General features: G+C 43.7%; 1 protein-coding gene across 2 annotated transcripts in view; it reads right to left on the bottom strand.

Moving 5' to 3' along the window:
- STXBP1 (syntaxin binding protein 1) overlaps positions 1-19534 on the bottom strand; it is a 64274-nt gene extending 44740 nt beyond the window's left edge. Inside the window, exon 1 of one of the 2 annotated variants that reach the window (XM_019636644.1) lies at positions 19322-19534. In XM_019636644.1, the coding sequence (XP_019492189.1) occupies positions 19322-19358 (37 nt within the window). In that variant the 5' untranslated portion in view covers positions 19359-19534. The remainder of the gene's footprint in view (positions 1-19321) is intronic. The other variant, XM_019636654.1, reaches the window with a different exon arrangement.
- Between the last annotated feature and the right edge of the window lie 375 nt (positions 19535-19909).

Raw genomic sequence — 19909 nt, 5'->3', positions numbered from 1 at the left:
CTCTAAGCTCAAGGTGCTGTGTTCAATCTTAGTTGCGGGTGGGCATAGCCACCATCCCATGCGGGAGTCGAACCAGCAGCCTTGTTGTTAAGAGCGCACGCTCCATCCACTGAGCCATCTAGGTGGCAGCTCAGCTCACGGTGCCAAGTCCAGTCTTAGTTGCAGGTGGGCGTAGCCCACCATCGAACAGGCAATCTTGTTACACCAGTTGAGCCATCCGGCCACCTGTTGGCAGCTCAGCAACAGCTCAGCTCGGGCACAACGCAGGACTAGATTTTTAATCTGCTGTTACTTAACATTGTTCTGAAAATTCACTAAGGCAAGAAAACAAAATGAAGTGTAATATTGGTGAGGAAGATGCAGAATATCTGCCTGCAGAAATCATGGGAATCAACTGAAAAATTATTAGAAACAAAACATTTAGAGAGGCTGCAGATACAAAATAACTCCATAAAAACCAAGAGGACTTTGACATGGCAACAGTAACCAGTTTCTAGGAAGATCCCTCCACTGGTTACCAGTGTGTACTGGGCTGGGACCCCACCCCCGTCCATTCCACCTGCTCCTGGTAACTCTTCTCTGGAGCCCCAAGAAGGCTGTTCCTCTTTCCCCGACAGCACTTCGCATATCTGCAGACAGCAGCCAAGTCCCTGAATGTCATGCTCTGGGCTGATGATTCTCCTTGCTAACAGATGCATCTTCCCAGGTGGAATGAGGTAATGGTAAACAAGAGAGGGGAAACGTTCAAACACATGAAAACAAGCCTTCTAAGTACTCTCAAGTGCTCTCAATTTCCCTCCCTCCCTCCCCCCACCCCAACTCTTGAGGGAAACGGGCACTGCCAGTTCAGGGGGCACCCTTACAGGTCCTTGTGCAGGCATATATAAGTGTGAGGGAACGCAAGCGCATTGAGGCCTGGGGAGGTAAAGGAACTTTCGATGGATTCACTTCTTTGGTGCTTAACAACTTCTACTGGAAGGAACTTTAGAGATCATCTAAGCCCAGGGTCTAAGTCCCTCGTTTTAGAATTAAGATACTAAATTAAGATGGCAAAACACAGCCATCTGGAGTGGGCAAGGCCTCTGACTCGTCAGCGCAGAGTGAGCAGAAACGGGTCTCTGCATCCCTGTCCAAACGCTTTTCCCACCACACGCACATACTGCCCCTCAGGCACCAGCATGGACTACACTCCGAACCCAAGTGTCCTTTCCTCCGTTGCACTGCAATGATCGCCTTGACACAGCAAAGTGATTCAGATGGGTTTGGAACCAGATGGTTAAGGTTCCGATTCCTGCCCTTCCACGTACTAGCTGTGACTTCGGGCAAGTTATTACACCTGTGTCAGTTTCCCCATCTGTAAAATGGGAAACACGACACATGCCTCACAGTTATTGTGAGGATTAAATGAGTAATGTGTGTAAAGCACTAACTCAGTGCTTAGAACGAAACTTAACACTGTTGGCTGTCACCAGCATCACCATCATCTATTTCACACGGTATTTGACCTTCCTAATAAGGAAGAATCCAATGACTTCCAACTGGCTTCTTATTGCTCCTCCATGGAGTTAGAGGTGTCTCCTGTTTTCCAGTTTCTTTCTCTGCATACACTTCTCTCATCCATTCGACAATGATGATTTATTGAACACTTGCTATGGGCCAGGCACCCTTCCAGGCACTGGAAAGGCCACGAAACTAAACAAGACTCCTGCTCACAAGGTTTTACGCCTGATGTGGAAGGAGACAGTCAATGAACACAACGAAATAAACAAGGTCATTCTAGAGAGCAAGTGCTCAAAGGAAACTAAAAAGGTTAATGACCTAGAGTGTGACGGGGGCCGGGTACAAGGTCCTCTGAGGAGGTAGTGAGGAACCAACCCTGTGAAGACCTGCAGGAAGTTTCCCAGGTACAGGGAGAGCAGGTGCAAAGTCCCCAAGTTGGGAACAAGGATGAGACAGGCTAAGAATGGAGAGACAGCAGATATGGGGAGACAGGGTAAGCTCAGTGGGGGAGAGGACGCCTCGGAATGCACTCAGAGAGGCCGCCCAGAGTCTCACTTAGTCTTCGAAGCAGTAACTGCTCGCCAAGGAAGGACTCCACAGGTCGCTCACTGCACTCCACTCCTTGTACACTAAGCCTCATTCATTCATCTTCAAACATGACAGCTCCCTCCCCATCCCTGTGCTCTCACTCCCGCCCATCTCCGGCATCTGGCATAAAATAATGACTTAGCAAATGCCTGCAGAATGAATGAACTCCCTGAGTGGCATAAGTGAGCAGTGCTTGCTGGGAGTGAAATGAGCAGTTCTGCTGCCAGTGCACGGCATGGCTGGGTAAAGCGATTGCATCTGGCGGCTCTGGCAACCACCGACACGCCCCTTCCAGCCACCACTCTTCTGACACCCCTGGATTTGGAACTCCCAGTTCAAAGACCACCACTTGGAAAAAAAAGTCTCAGAGACTCTTTCACAGGGACAGCTGGGGAGAGAAATCTCTTTTTTCTTGAGGAATATGACAAGCAAACTATAGCTATTCTAGCCAACACAAGTTTGCAAACCAGAAGGATCTAGAAATGTTTTTCCCTTAACTCTCCTCACTCAAATTCTGTGAGGAGTGAGGTATTATGTGAGTGTATAGACACAAATGTGCAGGTTCAAAGTTTCTGCCATCTTACCACTTCTCAATAGACTAATTGTTTACCAGTGTCTAATTGAGATATCACAACCTTAGCTGAAATTCTTTTAAAAGTTCATGTTAAAGAAAAAAACTCAGTCCATAATTCAGTTGCAATAAGAAAAAAATTACCCCCAATAGTGGTAGTATCTAACATTTATTGAAGACTTACTATTGGGTTATCAGAAAAGTCGTGACGCATTTTTGCAACGAAAAACATAGAAAAAAATATGTCACGACTTTTCCGACAACTCAACATATGGAATACATTGTCCTATACGTTTTACATGGATCATCTCATTTAAAGCTTACAGTGACCCTCGGAGATTAATTATTATAATCAACTCCTTTGTCAAAGGGGGTAACTGAGGACCCAAGAAGTGAAGTATCTAACTATTGCACAATAAAATGCACAACACTACATAAAATCTATGGAGAGAAACCATCACCCCCATAAAAAAGTATAAAGCAATTTCTTGAACTCAAGGAACTTGTAGTCCAGTTGAAGAAACAAGACATTACACCTGCAGCATAAGATAAAAAGTCATGAAGACCCTCATGCACTGCTGGTGGGAAGGTCAAACGGTGCAGCCTCTTTGGAAAATAGTCTGGCAGTTCCTCAAATGGCTGAATGTAGAATTACTATAAGATTCAACAATTCCACTCCTAGGTATATACCTAAGAGAAATGAAAACATAAGTCTACACAAACACTTATAAATGAATGTTCATAGCAGCATTGCTCATAATAGCTAAAAAGTGGCAACAACCCAACTGGCCATCAACTGATGGATGGATACATGACGCACATCCATACAATGGAATATAATTCAGCCACGAAAAGGAAGGAAGCACTGATGCATACTACAGCATGGATGAGCTTTTAAAACATGCTAAGTCAAAGAAGCCAATCACTAAGAGCCACATTTGTGTGAGTCCATTTATATGAAATGTCCAGAACAGGTAAATCCATAGAAATAGAAAGTAGATTATTAATAATAGTTGCCTAGGGCAGAGGGCATAGGGAAGTTGGGGGTGATACCTAAGGAGTACAAAGTTTCTTTCCGGGGTAATGAAAGTATTCTAAAATTGTGATGATGAATACATGATTCTGTGAATATACTAAAAACCACTGAGCTGTACACTTTAAATGGTGATTGGTATGGTATGTGAATCATATCTCAAGAAAGCTGTTTTTAAAAAGTCATCAGAGGGCAGTCAGATGGCTCAGTTGGTTACAGCACGTGCTCTTAACAACAAGGTTGCCAGTTCGATTCCCACATGGGATGGTGGGCTGCGCCCCCTGGAGCTGAGTTTGCACCCTCCACAACTAAGATTGAAGGACAACTTGACTTGTCATAGAAAACACAATGTTCCCCTTCCCCAATTCCCCAATAAAATCTTTTTTAAAAAAGGTGTCAAACTAAAAAGTCATCAGAGAATTTTAGATGAAAACTTCAAACTCTAAAAAACAATGCAGTTTTGCTTAATATGGAATTACTCCATAGTGTCTCCATCTGAAGACAAATGCTCTGGCTTATCCCTACCTATAAAATATCAGTTATCTAGAATTATAATTTCCTATCAATTTGTATTGAAATTATACTTTGTGGAAGTTAGAGTGACCAAAATAGACCACAAATTGTCAGGCACAGGGCAAGAACAGGGCACCAGAGCCCTCTAACTGTTCAACGACAATTAGTAAATCTGGGAATGTTCATATTTAGGTTTACTTGGGGGTGGTGGGGAGCGGGAGAGAAGGGAGGAGGCCGACTTTTTGGGGTGGTCATGAGCTTTAGACCATGCAGAGATGGGTGAACAGTGACTCAATCCCACTGCCCTTGTAAGCACACCCAGAGGTTGCATAAGACGCAAATGCCCAATGTTATGACACCCAAACCTTGGGCTGCTGCCAGGACCTAAGAGGAGTGCGTGATGATAAACGCCTGATATCGGAGAAACTGAATCCTAAGCCCAGACCCATTAAAGATGCTGAAGAGAGTTGCAGAAATGACTATTCACTTTCTCTTTCACAGGAAATCCTCATTTTTCGATCTCATTTCCTCCTTTCTGTTTCAAAAAGTTTATAGCCAAAAAGTTAAGGAGCTACCCTGTTTCCCCGAAAATAAGACCTAGCTGAAAAATAAGCCGTAGCATGATTTTAGGTGCCAAAACCTTGGCATACTCAATATTTTAAGCTGAAGGAGTTTGTGGAAAAGGCGCCCTTCTCCCTGAAACAGGTCATAAAACCCTCATGTGAGGGGTGCGTGCCCTCTATATCATGCTATGGCTTCTTCTCCGGCTAGGTCTTATTTCCGGGAAAACACGGTAGAAAGTCTCTAAGGTAAAGCCTCATGGACCTTGGAACTCTGATTAGTAGAAAGGGAATCTCAAACTGGGGACGACATGAGCTTAGAAGCAGGGGTGCCCAGTCATACTGTAGATGCAGCAGTCACTTCACCTCAGCTCCAAAGGAGCCGTTTTCTTCCTCCGAGGTTGCCTACAACACACTGCAGGAGCTGTGAAGTTATCAGATGTATGAGTATAAAAACATCAACCAAAAAAGGAAACCAAAACAATGTATATCTTCTTAAAATCAATAGCTTACAGTAGTAAATACTATTCAGTTACATTAACGTGTTGAAACAAAAAGAACGAACAAAGACAAAAAGTGGTGAAATGGCAATTAATCTTCCAGGACAGAAAGCGCTACGATTGTAAGTAAGACATTTTTAAAACAAAGGACTCAAGAATGAGGGCCATTTTTATACAAGAGAGTGATACTATCATGCAGCCATGTGGGAAGCATTTGACATTTGCTAAAGAAGCAAAACAAAACAAAACACACTGCCCTTGCCATTATGCACAGCAGCAGGCCTCATCTGCTGGTGGCCCATTTGGTGGGCCTGATTCTCTGCAAAGAGTGGGTCCCCCTCCTGATACAGACTCTATGACGACTGCAGTGATTCCACCTAGAACTGCAGGCACCAAGAATCACTATCTGTCTTGATCTTGAAAGGAATCCACTAACGTGGCCAGTATCTTAAATTGGTAGATGTGGCATATAATGGCTCCAAATCACATGTCTTGACTTAAATGGGAGTTTCCCTAAGGACTAAAGGGAAAATGCACTTTGGAAAGAGGGGAAAAGAATGGAATGTTTCATGTAACTCCAGGAACCCAGAGCAGACAGGGGGCACAGAGATCATCCAGTTCAGTGGTTTTTCAGTGCAAAGTCATTTTACCCCTCAGGGCACATTAGCAATGTCTGGAGACAATTTCGATTGTCACGAGTGGAGGGTGCTGTGGGTAGCTGGTGGGGAGAGGCCAGGGATGCTGCCAAACACATCCTAGAATGCACAGGCTTACACGGCCCAAAATGGCAGTAGTGCCGAGGTAGAGAAACCCTGATGGCGTCCATTTTATAAAGAAACAACCTGACAGAGATGGAGTAACTTGTCCATGACGGGGGTGGTAGGAATCATCTTATTTTGAAGTCCAAGATTCTGATCAGCCCTATCTGTTTTGCTCTAAGATTTAATCTGCTTCAGGTCTGAGATATTAAAAAATGCTTAGTCTCACACAGTTTAAGACCACGGGGTCAAGCCTCCTCTGGAACCTTCAATACAGCCATTCTAGAGGTGTCAAATTGACATGACAAAAGTCCCTAGGAAGCTTCCAGAAGGCAGAAATTATTTTCCCCATTCCCATCCCCCAACACACACACAGGTCTAATTTCAGGAGGGCCGCTTCCTTTTCCCAAATCCATGTAACTGGTTACAATAAGATACCAAGAAAAGAAAACATCCTGTTGGGTTTTGGGCGCAGGATCAAGCACAATAAGAAGGTGGAGCTCCAAGAAGAGAAGAAACACTGAAAATCCAAAAGAGCTGAGTGTGCACGAACTTTCACTGAATATGCAGACTGGGTGATTTTCTCACCAGTCTTCCACACTCTGTAAAAAAGATTCTGCTTTTTGTATTTGAATGCAAAGCACCTGTGTAGATTTTTTTTCTTTTCTTTTCTGCCTAAATCACCTAAGCCAAAGGCAATTTCTCTCTGGCCATCTATTTGTATCAAAATGTGTAGGTGGGCTCTCTTTGTCCTCTCCCCACTTACTTAGGCACTGTTTGAATATGACCCTCAGGATATGTATGTTAGGATAATGGCCTTTGCCCAGCATAAGAAGAAATGATCTTGATTTCCTGCTTCACATGAGCTAATGAAGCAATTCCAAATGAAATTCCTGGGTTTGGGGTGTCCCAAATATTTTTGTAACCTGTCTCTGTGTAGTCGGATTTTTGTTTGCTGCCCAATCAGCTCCTGAACTCTAGCAGACTGTTTCCATGCTCCTCTGGGTGGGAAAGGGAAAGAGAGGCCAAACGAGCCAGTCATTCTGCTATGTTAAGAAACTCGGATGGGGTGGTCCCCAGCCTCTGGCTGGCAGCCACTCCCCTTCTTCCTTCCTGGAATGCAGTTCTTATAAATGATAAAGTCTTATTTTTAAATTCTGAGTCTGCGGTCTTATTTTCTACAGTAGATGTGTGGTAACTGACTTAGCAGACCTAGGAAAGCTGAATCTGAAATGCAGTCCTAAGCGAGGAGTAGGGAACACTGAAAACCAGCGAAATCCTTAACAGTTTTGGGGACTGGCAGCACCAGGTACTTATGGAACCTAAAAATATGGGGCATAAGGCATCCCTCCTACCACTTCCCATCGCTGGGTGACTGTCCTTCTACCAACATAGTGGAACACTGAAAATTTCCTCTTCAGAGAGAGTCGAGGGTCCCTGGACTGAGGTGCCCAAGGCACAGTTGACAGCGTGAGTCCAATAGGGAAAACAGAAGGACTAAATTACCATATGTATGAATTGCGGAGCACTACCCTCCATGCGCGGGGATGAAGTGGATGGGCACTTCATCCACTCAGCTCCCAGAAGTCAGGCAGCCAGACCTTTATCTCCCAGGCAGGAGACAGAAAGAGACTTCTCTGGGGCACTGAGTCCAAGACGGAAAATCTAAAGATACTGACATTGGGGGTACCCAACAAGCAGCCCAGAGATCAGACCCGTCCACAAGGTCAGTGCTCCCAAACAGCATTTCCGGCTCTCATTCTTAATCACAAGCAGCCAATCAGGGTGTGTGACACATCCAAGGAAAGTCCCTACATGGAAAGAGACCAAACAAACAAAACAACAACAATAAAACCTGGAGGAAACAGACTATGCAATGTTTTATTATTATTATTATCATCATTATTTTATTTTATTTTTTTTTAACGAGAGCGGCATAAAGGAAGATTGTTTCACGGCTCAATGATGCACGCTTGTGTTTTTTTTCCCCCCAGCCTTTTTTCTATGTTTCACTTTGGATAGTTTCTATTGCTATATCTACAAATTCATTCATTTTTTTCTTCCGCAACATCTAACCCCTAACCCTAAACCTTTAGTAAAAAGTATTTATTTAAAGAGATAAAAACAAATATGGCATGAGGTTAATTGTTCAACCTGGTAGAAGGTAGGTGGGTGACCACACACTGTTCTTTCAACTTTTCAGTATGTTGGAAATATTTCTTAAGAAGAGGTTGGAGGCAGGGAAAGGAGTGTTACCACTCTATGAGAGACTGACCACATCATTCCGTCTCAGTTAAAGCCTGAAAAAGCTCACTACTCTAACTTGAATTTCGAAGTTCCTTAAAGAATAAAGAGGGATGGGACGTGAGAGAGAGAGAGAAAGATGGGGCAAAAGGAGGAAGAGGAAGAGAAGGAGGAAGAAGGGGGATGGAAGTGGGAGGAGGGGGAGGAGGAGGAGAGAGAAACTGACAGCACCAAACAACCCAAATAGTAAAGTTCAAGGTAACCCAACCTCAGATTACCTGAGGGAAAGCAAACTGGAAAACTCGCAGTAGACACATGATTGCCGCATCTTAAAATCCCAGAGAAGCACTTTTACCCAAATACGATGAGGTCTATAGGCTGAGTCATTTTCAGGGGTCTGCCTCACAATAATCGATTGTTGAAAGTCTAGAGTGTGAAATTAACCCAAAGTGGAGGGAGACTCTCGTTCGGCTCCAATGTTCTAATTTCCTCAACTCCCCAGCAACTAGTGCCAACAATGTTGATGCGTCCAGAGACCAGGGAAAGGCCTTCCTCCTTCCTCCCTCGGCTGCACCGGTGCTCAGGAAGCTGGGTGATAAGAAGCTATGAGAGAAGAGGAGCAACCAGCTTGCCTCACTCTGCCGCTCCCAGTATGGGGGCTCTGGAAACCATCTACGCCTAAAAGTCCTTCCTCCTTCCCTTTCAGCTGCCAAACAGAAGCAGCTTTGCTCCTGCTGCCATTAAAGGAGGTTCATGAGACTCATCTGCAACTGGACTGGAATCGTCCTGAGCTATATCTAAGCCGAGTTATAAGCAGCTTTTCCATCCTAACACTTAATTGTTAACAGTCCTGGTAGCTTATACTTGTCATTGTGAATCCTTGCTGGCACAGAACATGAAAATAACACTGCCTGTCCCCAATAGCCACACAGAAGGAAAAAAAAAATCTGCCAACATGGTCCATGCAACAGACTAGTACAATCTGACTTCCTGCTCTGGGTGACAGTCTAGACTAGATGCTTCTGAGACCCTTCCCAGAGCCAAGAGTCTACAATGTGACTGCACCTTGACACAGCATAAATCCCAAATCCTCAGGGCTTTGCATTTTGATTGACTACAGCCATTTTCTCATTTCTTCCTCAAAGCAATCCTGAACAATGACGTTCACAGAGGCAAGGGCTGACTTGCTAAGACACAGGGGGAAAACTCGTGAAAAGTTTCTACCTGCCAAGCCTCCCAAGCCTCCCAATCCAGGACTCTGGGTTGCTGGCTCCAGCTAGCTTTGAGACGCCTTGAGGATGGGCCCTGGGAGTCACAGAATCATAGATGCTGCTCAGCTAGATTCTCTTTCCTGCCTCTGACTCGCAAGCCTGCTGGCTACGCTTCCCACCTGCCCTTAGATAGTGCACAAGCCCCTGAAACACCGTGCCTGCAAAAGCGGATCTTCCTCAGCAAACCTGTTTCTTCTCCGTCTTTCATGCCTCCGTGAATGGCATGGCCTTCCAATTGGCTGCCCAAGCCAGAACACTGGGGATCTCTCCCAACCCTTTTCCCTCATCCTCCACATCCCATCGATCACCATGACCTGACACTTTTACCTCCCAAGGCTCCTTCAAGTAGTTCTCCCCACCAGCCATTTCTCCATCCCTGGCAGAGATCCCCACTCTCACCATCACTGTCTCCAACCTGGACCACCGTAACAGCTTCCTAACTGAGCCCTCTGCCCTCGGTCTCACTCCCTTCCATCCACTGTCCACACAGCAACCAGAGATCTTTCAGAGCTAAATTCTAACCATGTCTCTCCCTGACTTAAAGCCTTCAATAGTGTTCCACTGCTCCTGGAATAAAGACAAAAGTCCTTCACGAGGACAGGAAAGCCCCGAGCACCTCTCCAACTCCCTCTGCACACACCCTCACCCCCCAGCTTTGCCACACTGAACCTTTCTCATTTTCTTCCCAAGTCTGGATATTGTCTCCCCCAGGCCCCACCAACACCAGCTGTCTCCTGGCTAACTCCGCCTCATCCTCCAGGCCTCCCTCAGCCTCCCTCATTCCCCAGGCCTTGTTGGGGGGCTCCCCCATGTGCTCCAATATCACCACGCCATTTGCCTTTCTCGGGGCACTTACCCCGATGTATCACCACTACCTGTCTGAATTCCACTGGAACCAGGTCTACTTATACACCGTTACATGTGCTGCCCTTAGCACAGGTTCTGGCAGGCAGGAGTGACTGCATAAATAGTTGCTGAATGAATGAAAATTTGGTCGGAGAACCCTCCGAGTCATTCATGCTGAAACAGAAACAAACTGTGATACATGGCCCTGGGTTGGTTTCTCTGACATCTCAGAAGTCCTCCAAAGATTAACTGCTGGAGGCTCTGACTCAATCCGTATCTTCACAGCTAGGTTCCAGTGATTTTTAAAAAATTTCTTTGTTTTTCTTTACTTTTCTCCATCTCTCTCTAATTTTTGTTGTTGTTGTTATTCTCAAGAATAAAATAGGCTTTCCTGTGTGATAAATACTTAATGTCTCATTCACTCCCCACTAAATCAGCTTTTAAGACCAAATAATTAGTAGACATTTAAAGTGAAATATCAGTGGCATATAAGAAACAGAACGAAAAGAATATTGGAAACCTGCCCTGTGAGAGCCTGCAATTTGAGCCATCAGTAGTTATTCTTGCGTCAGAGCCCCAGAGACGTATATTAAGATCAGACCAGCATATATCAGAAGCAAATTGCTGTTTTAACCAACGCAAACCTCCCCAAAGGGCATCAGACTGGGCCATAGCTGGCTGTTGTCTAGTGATTATTAGATTATGTGTCTATCAAAAGTATGAGTGGAGTGATTCATTTCCTTGATTCTTTTAATGATTTATTCAGTAAACTTGAGCCAGTAAACTAATCTCTGTAATTATATCTAGAAAATAGGAACCCCTTATAGTGACTCTTTCTTGTTTTCCAAGCAATTTTGTGTGTGTATTATTTTATGTGAGCCTTAAAACAATTCTGTGACATTGGGATTAGAATTCCCAGTGTAAAAAATGGTTAAATAACATGTCCAAGTCCACCGGCCACGAAGCGTTAAAACTGGGACTATCAAATGGATGTCTGCCTTCTAGTCCAGAACTTTTCCACTACCCAACATTGTTTCTCTCCAATTAAAAAATAATAATAATTAAAAAAAAAAAGCATGGGGGCAAAAGTAAGTAAAACTCATACTAGATGAAATTAAAATGAACTGGCGCATACCTTCCCCTAACTTTAGCTCTAGCAACAGCCCTGCATAGAAGCCACTGATTGAGGCAATCAAGTAAGAGGACCAGTTGGGGATTCTCCAAGCACTGCTCCTATAGGCAACAACAGGACAAGAGTTCAAAATTTATGGCTGTTGAACTGCCAGTGATAACTATAAAATTTGGCCTGGCTACTCCACTGAAGACAAAGCACTTCATTAGCTGCCAAATACCTGTTTGTCTTAGAGGTGCTGTGTGCAAAAAAAAACACAACAAAAAAAAAAAACGCCAGAGGGAAAATCTTTCGGTGCACGTTCAGTAAGCCCTTTTTGGATCCTGTGGCAGATATATGCTCTCTTACAGCTGATGGGTAACACATGAATGATACCTGAGTCCCAAACCACATCTTATGGAAATTATGCCCCACTTTAAACTACTTATCACCCCATAAGAGTAGTATCGAGTTCAAAACAAAGGAGGACTATATGGTATTTTGAAATAAATGGCAAGAATACTGTATATTAAAAACTATGGGGCAGCGGGGGGCAGGGGGAATAAAACCTATGAGATTCAACCAAAGTTGTACTCAGATAAAAATTCATATCCTTAGATGCTTTTATAAGGAGAAAAAAATTAACCAAACATTTGATTCAAAAAATTAAATTAAGAACACACACACACACACACAAAACCTAGAAGAAACTGATTTTTTTAAAAAGACAATTAAAATAAACTGACTGGTCTCTAGCAAGTATTTCTGTAAAAATAACAAAAACAGGATAGAGTAAGAAAGAAGCTCACAACTACCAATGCAGAATATATTTTTAAAGTTATACAAATTTAATTTAAACTCAATAAATTTGAAAAATTTAAGGCCTACTTTATAAGGAAATACAAATTGCCAAAATGGACTCAAGAAGTACAAAGACTAAATAAATAGTAATGAAATAAATTTTAAAAAGTTGTCAAATATTTATCCGCTTCTCCCAAATAGTTTATAGATAAATCATTTCTAACAGTCAAGGAATATAATCAATAATGTTGTAAAGATTTTGTAGCGGGTCAGATGGGCACTTGTCTCATTAGGGAGACCACTTCATAGACGGTGTAGATGCCTGACCACTGTGCTGTATGCCTGAAGCTGAATAATACGGAATGTCAACTATAATTATATATATATATATATATATATATACATATATATATATATATATATATATGGTCATGGGAAGTGGAGTACAGCTTAGGGAATAGAGTCAGTGGAATTGTAGCAGCTACATACGATATCAGAAGGGTAGTAGATTGGGGGAGGGGGTTTATCACTTTGTGAGGGGTATAAATGTCTAACAATTACATTGTTTTGTACACCTGAAACTAATTTTAAAAAATGGCTTGCAAAAACAAATAAATAGATAAATAACAGTCAAGGAAGGGAATTTCCAAGTTATTTGATCTATTCTAGAACATATAAAAAGATGGGGACCGGATGGCGACCGGACTTGGAGCTGAGCCAGCTGTGCCCTCCACAACTAAGATTGAAGGACAACAACTTGGCTGTTCCCCTTCCCCAATTCCCCAACACTGTTCCCCTTCCCAATTCCCCAATTAAAAAAAAAATAGATGGGAAACTTCCCAATCCATTTAAGGAGAGAGAAATTCTGAGCAGAAGGTCTGAAAAAGATTTAAAAGAGAAAGAAAAATTATGTGTGTGTGTATAGATATAGCAAATGAACCAAAAGAACCAAAACAATTTTGAAAAAGAACAAAGTCGGAGGACTCATAATACCCAGTTTCGTCTTACTTTAAAAGCTACAATAGTTGAGACAGGCTGGGTGTTGGTGAAAGCATATATACTGATCTGTGAAACAGAACATGGAGCCCAGAAATACACCCACTCATATATGGCCAACTGATTTTCAACAAAGAAAAAAGACAATTCAATGGAAAAAAGAATAGCCTTTTCAACAAATGTTGCTAGAACTGGACATTCACATACCAAAAAAATTCATATACACACAAAAATGAACCTGGGTCATAGCTCACACAATACACAAAAATTAACTCAAAACGGATCAAAGACTAAAAGTAAGGCCTAAAACTACAAAACTTCTAGAAGAAAACACAGGAAATATACAAAACATAGAAAATCTTTGTGAACTTGGGTTAGACAAAGATTTCTCAGGATACCAAAAACACTATCCATAAAAGAATAACTGGTAAATTGGATTTCATCAAATTTCTTCTGCTCTATGAAAAATGCTGTTAATAAAATGAAGAGACAAGCCACACCTGTGAGAAAATATTTACAAATCACATATTTGATAAAGAACTTGTACCCAGAAATATATAAAGACCTCTCAAAACTCACAAATAAGAAAACAAACAACCCAATAAAAAATATGCAAAAGATTTGGACATTTCACCAAAGAAGATATACAGGTGGCAAATAAATACATAAATAAAAATAAAATTAAAAAAAAATGCTTAACATTATTAGTTATTACAAAAATGCAAATTAAAACCATGAGAGACCACTACCTATCAGAATGACTAAAACTTTAAAAATTGACCACACCAAGTGCTAACAAGGATGCTGTTGGAAATGTAAAATGGTATAGACACTTTGGAAAACAATTTGACAGTTTCTTATAAAGTTAAACATACACTTGTCATACAACCCATAATCCCACTCCTGGGTGTTTATATATCCCAGTGATATGTTTACACAAAAATCTGTGTGTGGATGCTTCTAGAAGCATTCTAGAAGCATCTGTAATTGCCCCGAAGAGCAAATAACTCAAACGTCCTTCAGCTGGGGAATAGATCATCAAACCGTAGTACATCCACACAACAGAACAGTCAGCAATGAAAAGGGAAAAAATGACAGATACAGGCAACATGGATGGCTCTCAAATGCTATTATGCTAAATTAAAGAAGTCATATTCAAAAAACTACATACTACATGAGTCTATTGAGATGATATTCTGGAAAAGGCAAAACTATAGTGTTTGCAAGGGGCTGGGGGTGGGAAAAGACATTGACTAGAAAGAGGCAGCACTAGGGCCCACCGAGTGGCTCAGTTGGTTAACAGCTCGCTCAAAAGTGTGAGCTCTGGGCCAGCCGAGTGGTGCGAAGGTTAAGAACTGGCTTGGGGAGCCAGAGGGCCTCGGTTCGGATCCCACATGTGAGGGCCAGTGATGCTGCCCTCTAAAAAAAAACAAAACTGTGAGCTCTGAGCAACAGGGTCGCTGGTTCGATTCCCGGCCCGAGCTGAGCTGCCAACAGGTGGTAGGGTGGATCAGCTAAAAAATAAAAAATAAATAGGATAAAATAAAATAAAAAGAGGCAGCACAAGAGAATTTGAGGGGGTGATGGGCACTGTTTCGTATTTTGATTATGATGGTGGTTATGTGACTATATGAACGGCTGAAATTTGAAGAACTCTTCACTAAAAAGGGTGAATTTTACTGTATGCAAATCTACTTTACTTTTTAAAAATGGAAAAAATGCATATACTTAATATAGTTCAAAATATACTTATTTACATGCTAACAAAGTTTCTTTTTTTAAAAAAAGTATAGAAAATGAATGACGATTGCGTCTACCGAGGCGTCTGTCCGCTCAACTTCTGACACATCCTATGTATCCTGGACCTATCTGAAAAACGTATGTATTTAACGTACAAATTGAAACTACATTCTTTTCCAAAAGAATGTGATTCTTATAAGCAAACATGAGAAGAAACTGCTAACATCTAGGAGACAACAAGAAAAACAAACAGCACACTTGGTAACCCTTGCATCTCTGTAACGCACTGACAAAACTTCAGGGAGCAGGAATACACTCTGGATTATACAACATGGATTTACAAAATTGAAACATCATCTATTAACAAAAATAGATATAAAATGCCACAAAAAATGAAACTGTCCTTTCTCTTACGATCTCTTTGTAGAGAGCAGAAAACAACTACATTTTATAGAGGGGGGAAAAAAAAGAAAAAAGGTAAAGAAATGAGTATGACTGGGAACAGAAATGGGTCAGAATACAAATTGTCTATAATCGACGTTTTTCAGGTTGATTCTTCTATTTTCCAGTTCATCTGCACCTCTTTCAAGAAGCTTAGCTGAGACTCTGCTTTCTCTTCCCAAACCCTGGCTCCCCAGGACAGAGTTAGTCTATTTCTTCTCGAAATCCTCTAACACTTTTACTGATCCTCTTGGTGGATCTTTTCATAATGACAATGTTTACCAAATGTACCGTACGCCAAGAACTGTGCTAAATGCTATACCTCCATTACTTAACTTAATACAGAACCCCACACTGTAGGTGCTATTATTACCCATTTTATAGATGAAGAAATTGAGGCACAAAAATGTTCCATTTCTTGCCAAAATCACATAGCTAATAAGTGGTGGATCAGAATTTTATCCCAGGTAGTCTACTTCCAGAGTCCATTCTCTGAACTGCTATACATAAAGACTAAGTCATTCATTCAATGCTTACCGAGTATCAAGCATGAATTCACACATCAAGGATTGACATAAGAATAAGACAAGCTCCTACTTTCACCTGAAGGAACTTCTGGTCTAGTTGGGCCAGACCAACACAAAGAAGTGCAATCCTCTGAGCATCCCCTAAGTGTCGGGGGAGTGACGGGGGAGTGACAGTGAAAGCATCTCAGGATTGTCTATGTCTGTCACAAGGTGTGGGAGTGTCCCATATTTTAGTCATCCTGTGTTACCCCATAGCTCCTAGCAGGCTCTCAACAAATATTTGTTGAATGAACAGCTAAAGTTGACCCATCTCCTCTACTTTTGTTGTGTCTGTACCTACTGCCACTCTAAAACTCTACTCAGAAAGATGTGACAAGGGGTGACCAGTTAGCTCAGTTGGTTAGAGCGTGATGCTGATAACACCAAGGTTGCTGGTTCGATCCCCGCATGGGCCACTGTGAGCTGCACCCTCCTAAAAGAGTCAACTATGCCAATGTAGCATGAAAGCAATATGTAACCAATGACCATGCTGTTCCCCTAATAAAAAAAAAAAGATGTCACAAGCCAAAACTACATTTATCGTCCTCTTCATCATATTCTCTTTTCATTCATTCAATAAATACTGACTGCCAATTATGAGCCAGGCACCATTCTTGGCACAGGCTACAGTGGTGAACATGTCAGATAGAGACCCTGCTCTCCTGGAAGAAATGTTCCAGTGGATAAAACAATCAAACAAATACAACAAAACAAAAACACTGAACAAGATCGTTTTAGTTAATTTAAAAGTGATATGAAGAAAATTAATGTGGAAATACGATGAACAATGAGTATGGGGTGTTAATTTAGATTGGGAAGACAAGGCTGTAAAGGTGACATTTAAATTGGTGCATGCTGGTGAAAAACATCATCATTTCACTTTTATTTTTAGAGGAAAATGGCAAAGCTAGAAACCCCATCCAAAATTAGGAGTTAGAATTAACCGTATCATTGACAAAGGATTGCAGTATTTTTTCCCAAAATATATGCCTAACTCAATTTTATAGGGATATAACACTGTTCACACATTCACCAATCTTATGTGAAATTGGTTTGGTTTTATTTTCGTAAACAGTGGCTTTGCTTTATTTCGCAAAAGAAATTTTGGCCATATTATATATTGATTTTTTTTACCTTTATGCTTGCTTCTAAAAAAATGGGGGTGGGGTGGGGTGGGGGTGGGGGTGGGGAGGACTAAGGAGCCACCTGGGTCCTGGCAAAAGGATACAAAAGTTTGATTTCTATAACACTTAAGTATCTTGTTTTAAAGCGCCTTATTCAAAACATTTGAAAGAATGTAACATGTAATATTCACATTCCATAACCCTTTAAAAAGGGTTGGTAGGATATGGTATATCTGAAACAATGAAGAAAATTTTTTGTTTGTTTTTTACTAATGTTGCAAGGAAATGGATACTAAGTTTTAAAAATCAATTAGCACTGATTTTGGCAAGTCATTTAACTGCTCCGAGCCTCCATTTCTTTCCCATGGGTAAAATGAAGGCATTAGCATTACAGGGTCCCTAACAGCCTTGACTCTCCTTAGAAAACAGAAGGTACATGATTCAGAACCTTTACTGCATGGGGAAGGTAGGGGTTATCGTGAACACTTTGAAAAAACTTACTCGTTTGGGGTTCAGTTTTTATTTTTTTATAACAATTTTCTTCTGATGTAATAGGTCAGTAAGGTTGTACAAGTGGGGCTATTGCCTATACATCAATGAAAAGAATGGGAAAGAAAGAACAGTAATGATGCTCAAAAGGAACACTGCACAGCCAACAACATTTGATAGCAAAAAAGAGAGAGTGTGTGTGTGCTATAATGAGAGAATGATTGCAAAGGAAACTAATTTCCACCATTTTTATTCTATTTCCTTTCTCATTCTCTCCTCCAGAGAAATGCCCAGTTTTAATTTTCTCACAATTCTAAAAGAGCTAGCAAAAGCCACAGCAATCCTTACACAATTTTTGTTGTTGTTGTTAAGTAGCCAAAATACTGGATGGAGACACTTTGTCTACACATATCACCAATCTTATTTAGCAGTGAGGGCGCCGTTTTCCAAATATTACCAACATCAACCCTCACTCCGCTGCAGCCGACACTCACCACCATCCATTTTTTAAAAATCCATTTACGTTGAGCCTTTCATCCAAACCCATAAACAACCATTTCCTCCCTGCAACAGTGGTTTGAACCGCCCGAAACATTCAGCCAAGCACAGGCTGAGTCGTGCAAACAGGGAGACTGCAGACTGCGGTGCTGGGCAGGGCCACTCCTCCCGCCGTTCGCTACAGCTATCCTCATCTCCAGTGAGATTTAAGAGGGTTCAGGACCCCGATAAGACCCCGCCCTTGAAGCCGAGACCCTGGAACTGGAGGAGGAGAGAGGCGACCTCGGCCGAGCAGAGCAAAGCCTTTGGAAAACTGGCGTCTCTCCAGCTGCCAGAAGTGGCCCAGGCTGGGCGCGCGAAGCCGCTCCCAGGTGGGTCTCTGCAGCCGGGGACCGCGTCTCTGGCTCCCCGGGAGGGAGGAGGAAGGAGGAGGACGCAGGCCGGGATTTCGCTCGTCACGATTCACGAAGGAGGGTGGGAAAAAGAGGGAGGGACTGGAGACAGAAAAAGGAGTGGAATCAGGGCGCTTAGGAAATAAAGAAAGCAAGGGAGGGGAGAGGGGGTATGAGGGGAAGGTAATGGGAGTGAAGAAGAATGAGGGTGCAGGAGAGGCTGATGGGGTGCAGAAGGCAAGGGCAATGGGCAGCAGGGGGGGAAAGGCGAGGTGAAGGGGGAAGGATGGGTGCCAGAGGTAAAAGGGAAAAGAAAAAGGGATGGAGTTGAAGGTGGGATGGAGTGAAGGGGAGAGAAACAGGGTTGAAGACGGGAGAGATGAGGGGGAGCGGGAGGGATGGAGCGATGGGGGTGAAGGGGATGGAGGTTAAGAGGGAAGAGATGAATGGGGATGAAAGGGAGGGATGGGTGAAGGAGAAGGGATGGGACGAAGAGAGGAGGGATGGGGTGGGGGAAGAGGGGAAGGGTGGGGGAAGGGTGAGGAATTCGGGAAGGGGAGAGCGGGGGAAGAAGGGATGCAGGCTCGGGCCGCAGAAGGCCGGAGGGACTTCCCTCGGAGGGCGGCGCCGGAATAACGGGGCCCTCTCAGCCAGGAGCTCCCAGCCGGGCGGGGCGAGCAGCCAGCGCAGAGGCCCGAGCGCTGCGGGCAGGTACGGCGCCGGGCTCCTCCCGGGCAGCCGCAGCCCCTGCCTTTGGAGAGGACGGCGATTCCACTTACTCTCTCCGACCACGGCTTTAAGGCCAATGGGGGCCATCACGCTGCGCGAGTCTTCGGGCTCCGAGCCTCTTCACGCGACACCCGCGGACTCCGACGCCTCCCCGAGTCGGCGCGCTCTGCTGGCTGCAACCGGCCGCCCCAGAGCCGTGCAGGAGACCGACTGACGCGCGGACTCCGCGCGGGGGCGCGGCGCGAGCCAGAGCGAGGCTGCAGACACGCCGGCGCGCGCGCGGGGGCGGGGCCGGCCTGGGGCGGAGCCTCGCTCCAGCCGTTGGCGTCACCCGCGCGCCTCCGCCAATCGCACTGCGGCCCGGGGGTTCGGCCCCGCCCTCCGAGATGCAGCTGGGCGTGAGGCAGCCCTAGGCTGGAGCGAGAGCCGCGCCCTCCCCCTCACCTCACGCGCCGCGCGCCCCCGGCAACCGCGCGCTCCCAAGTCGCAGGGTCCTAAAGCCCCCTCTGTCGCCTCCGCACCTGATTTCCTGGCCACAGGCTACTGACATTCTCCATTCTTCTGTAACCCAGCTATGGTCCCGCCCTCTTTCTGGAAGCCTTCCATTTTTTCCCCTGCCCATAAAAGGAACTCAAGGC

Source organism: Hipposideros armiger, unplaced genomic scaffold (assembly GCF_001890085.2).
Source record: "Hipposideros armiger isolate ML-2016 unplaced genomic scaffold, ASM189008v1 scaffold_3, whole genome shotgun sequence".
Lineage (NCBI taxonomy): Eukaryota > Metazoa > Chordata > Mammalia > Chiroptera > Hipposideridae > Hipposideros > Hipposideros armiger.
The sequence above is the reverse complement of the archived record's forward strand: the minus strand, read 5'-3'. Positions and strand labels throughout refer to the sequence as shown.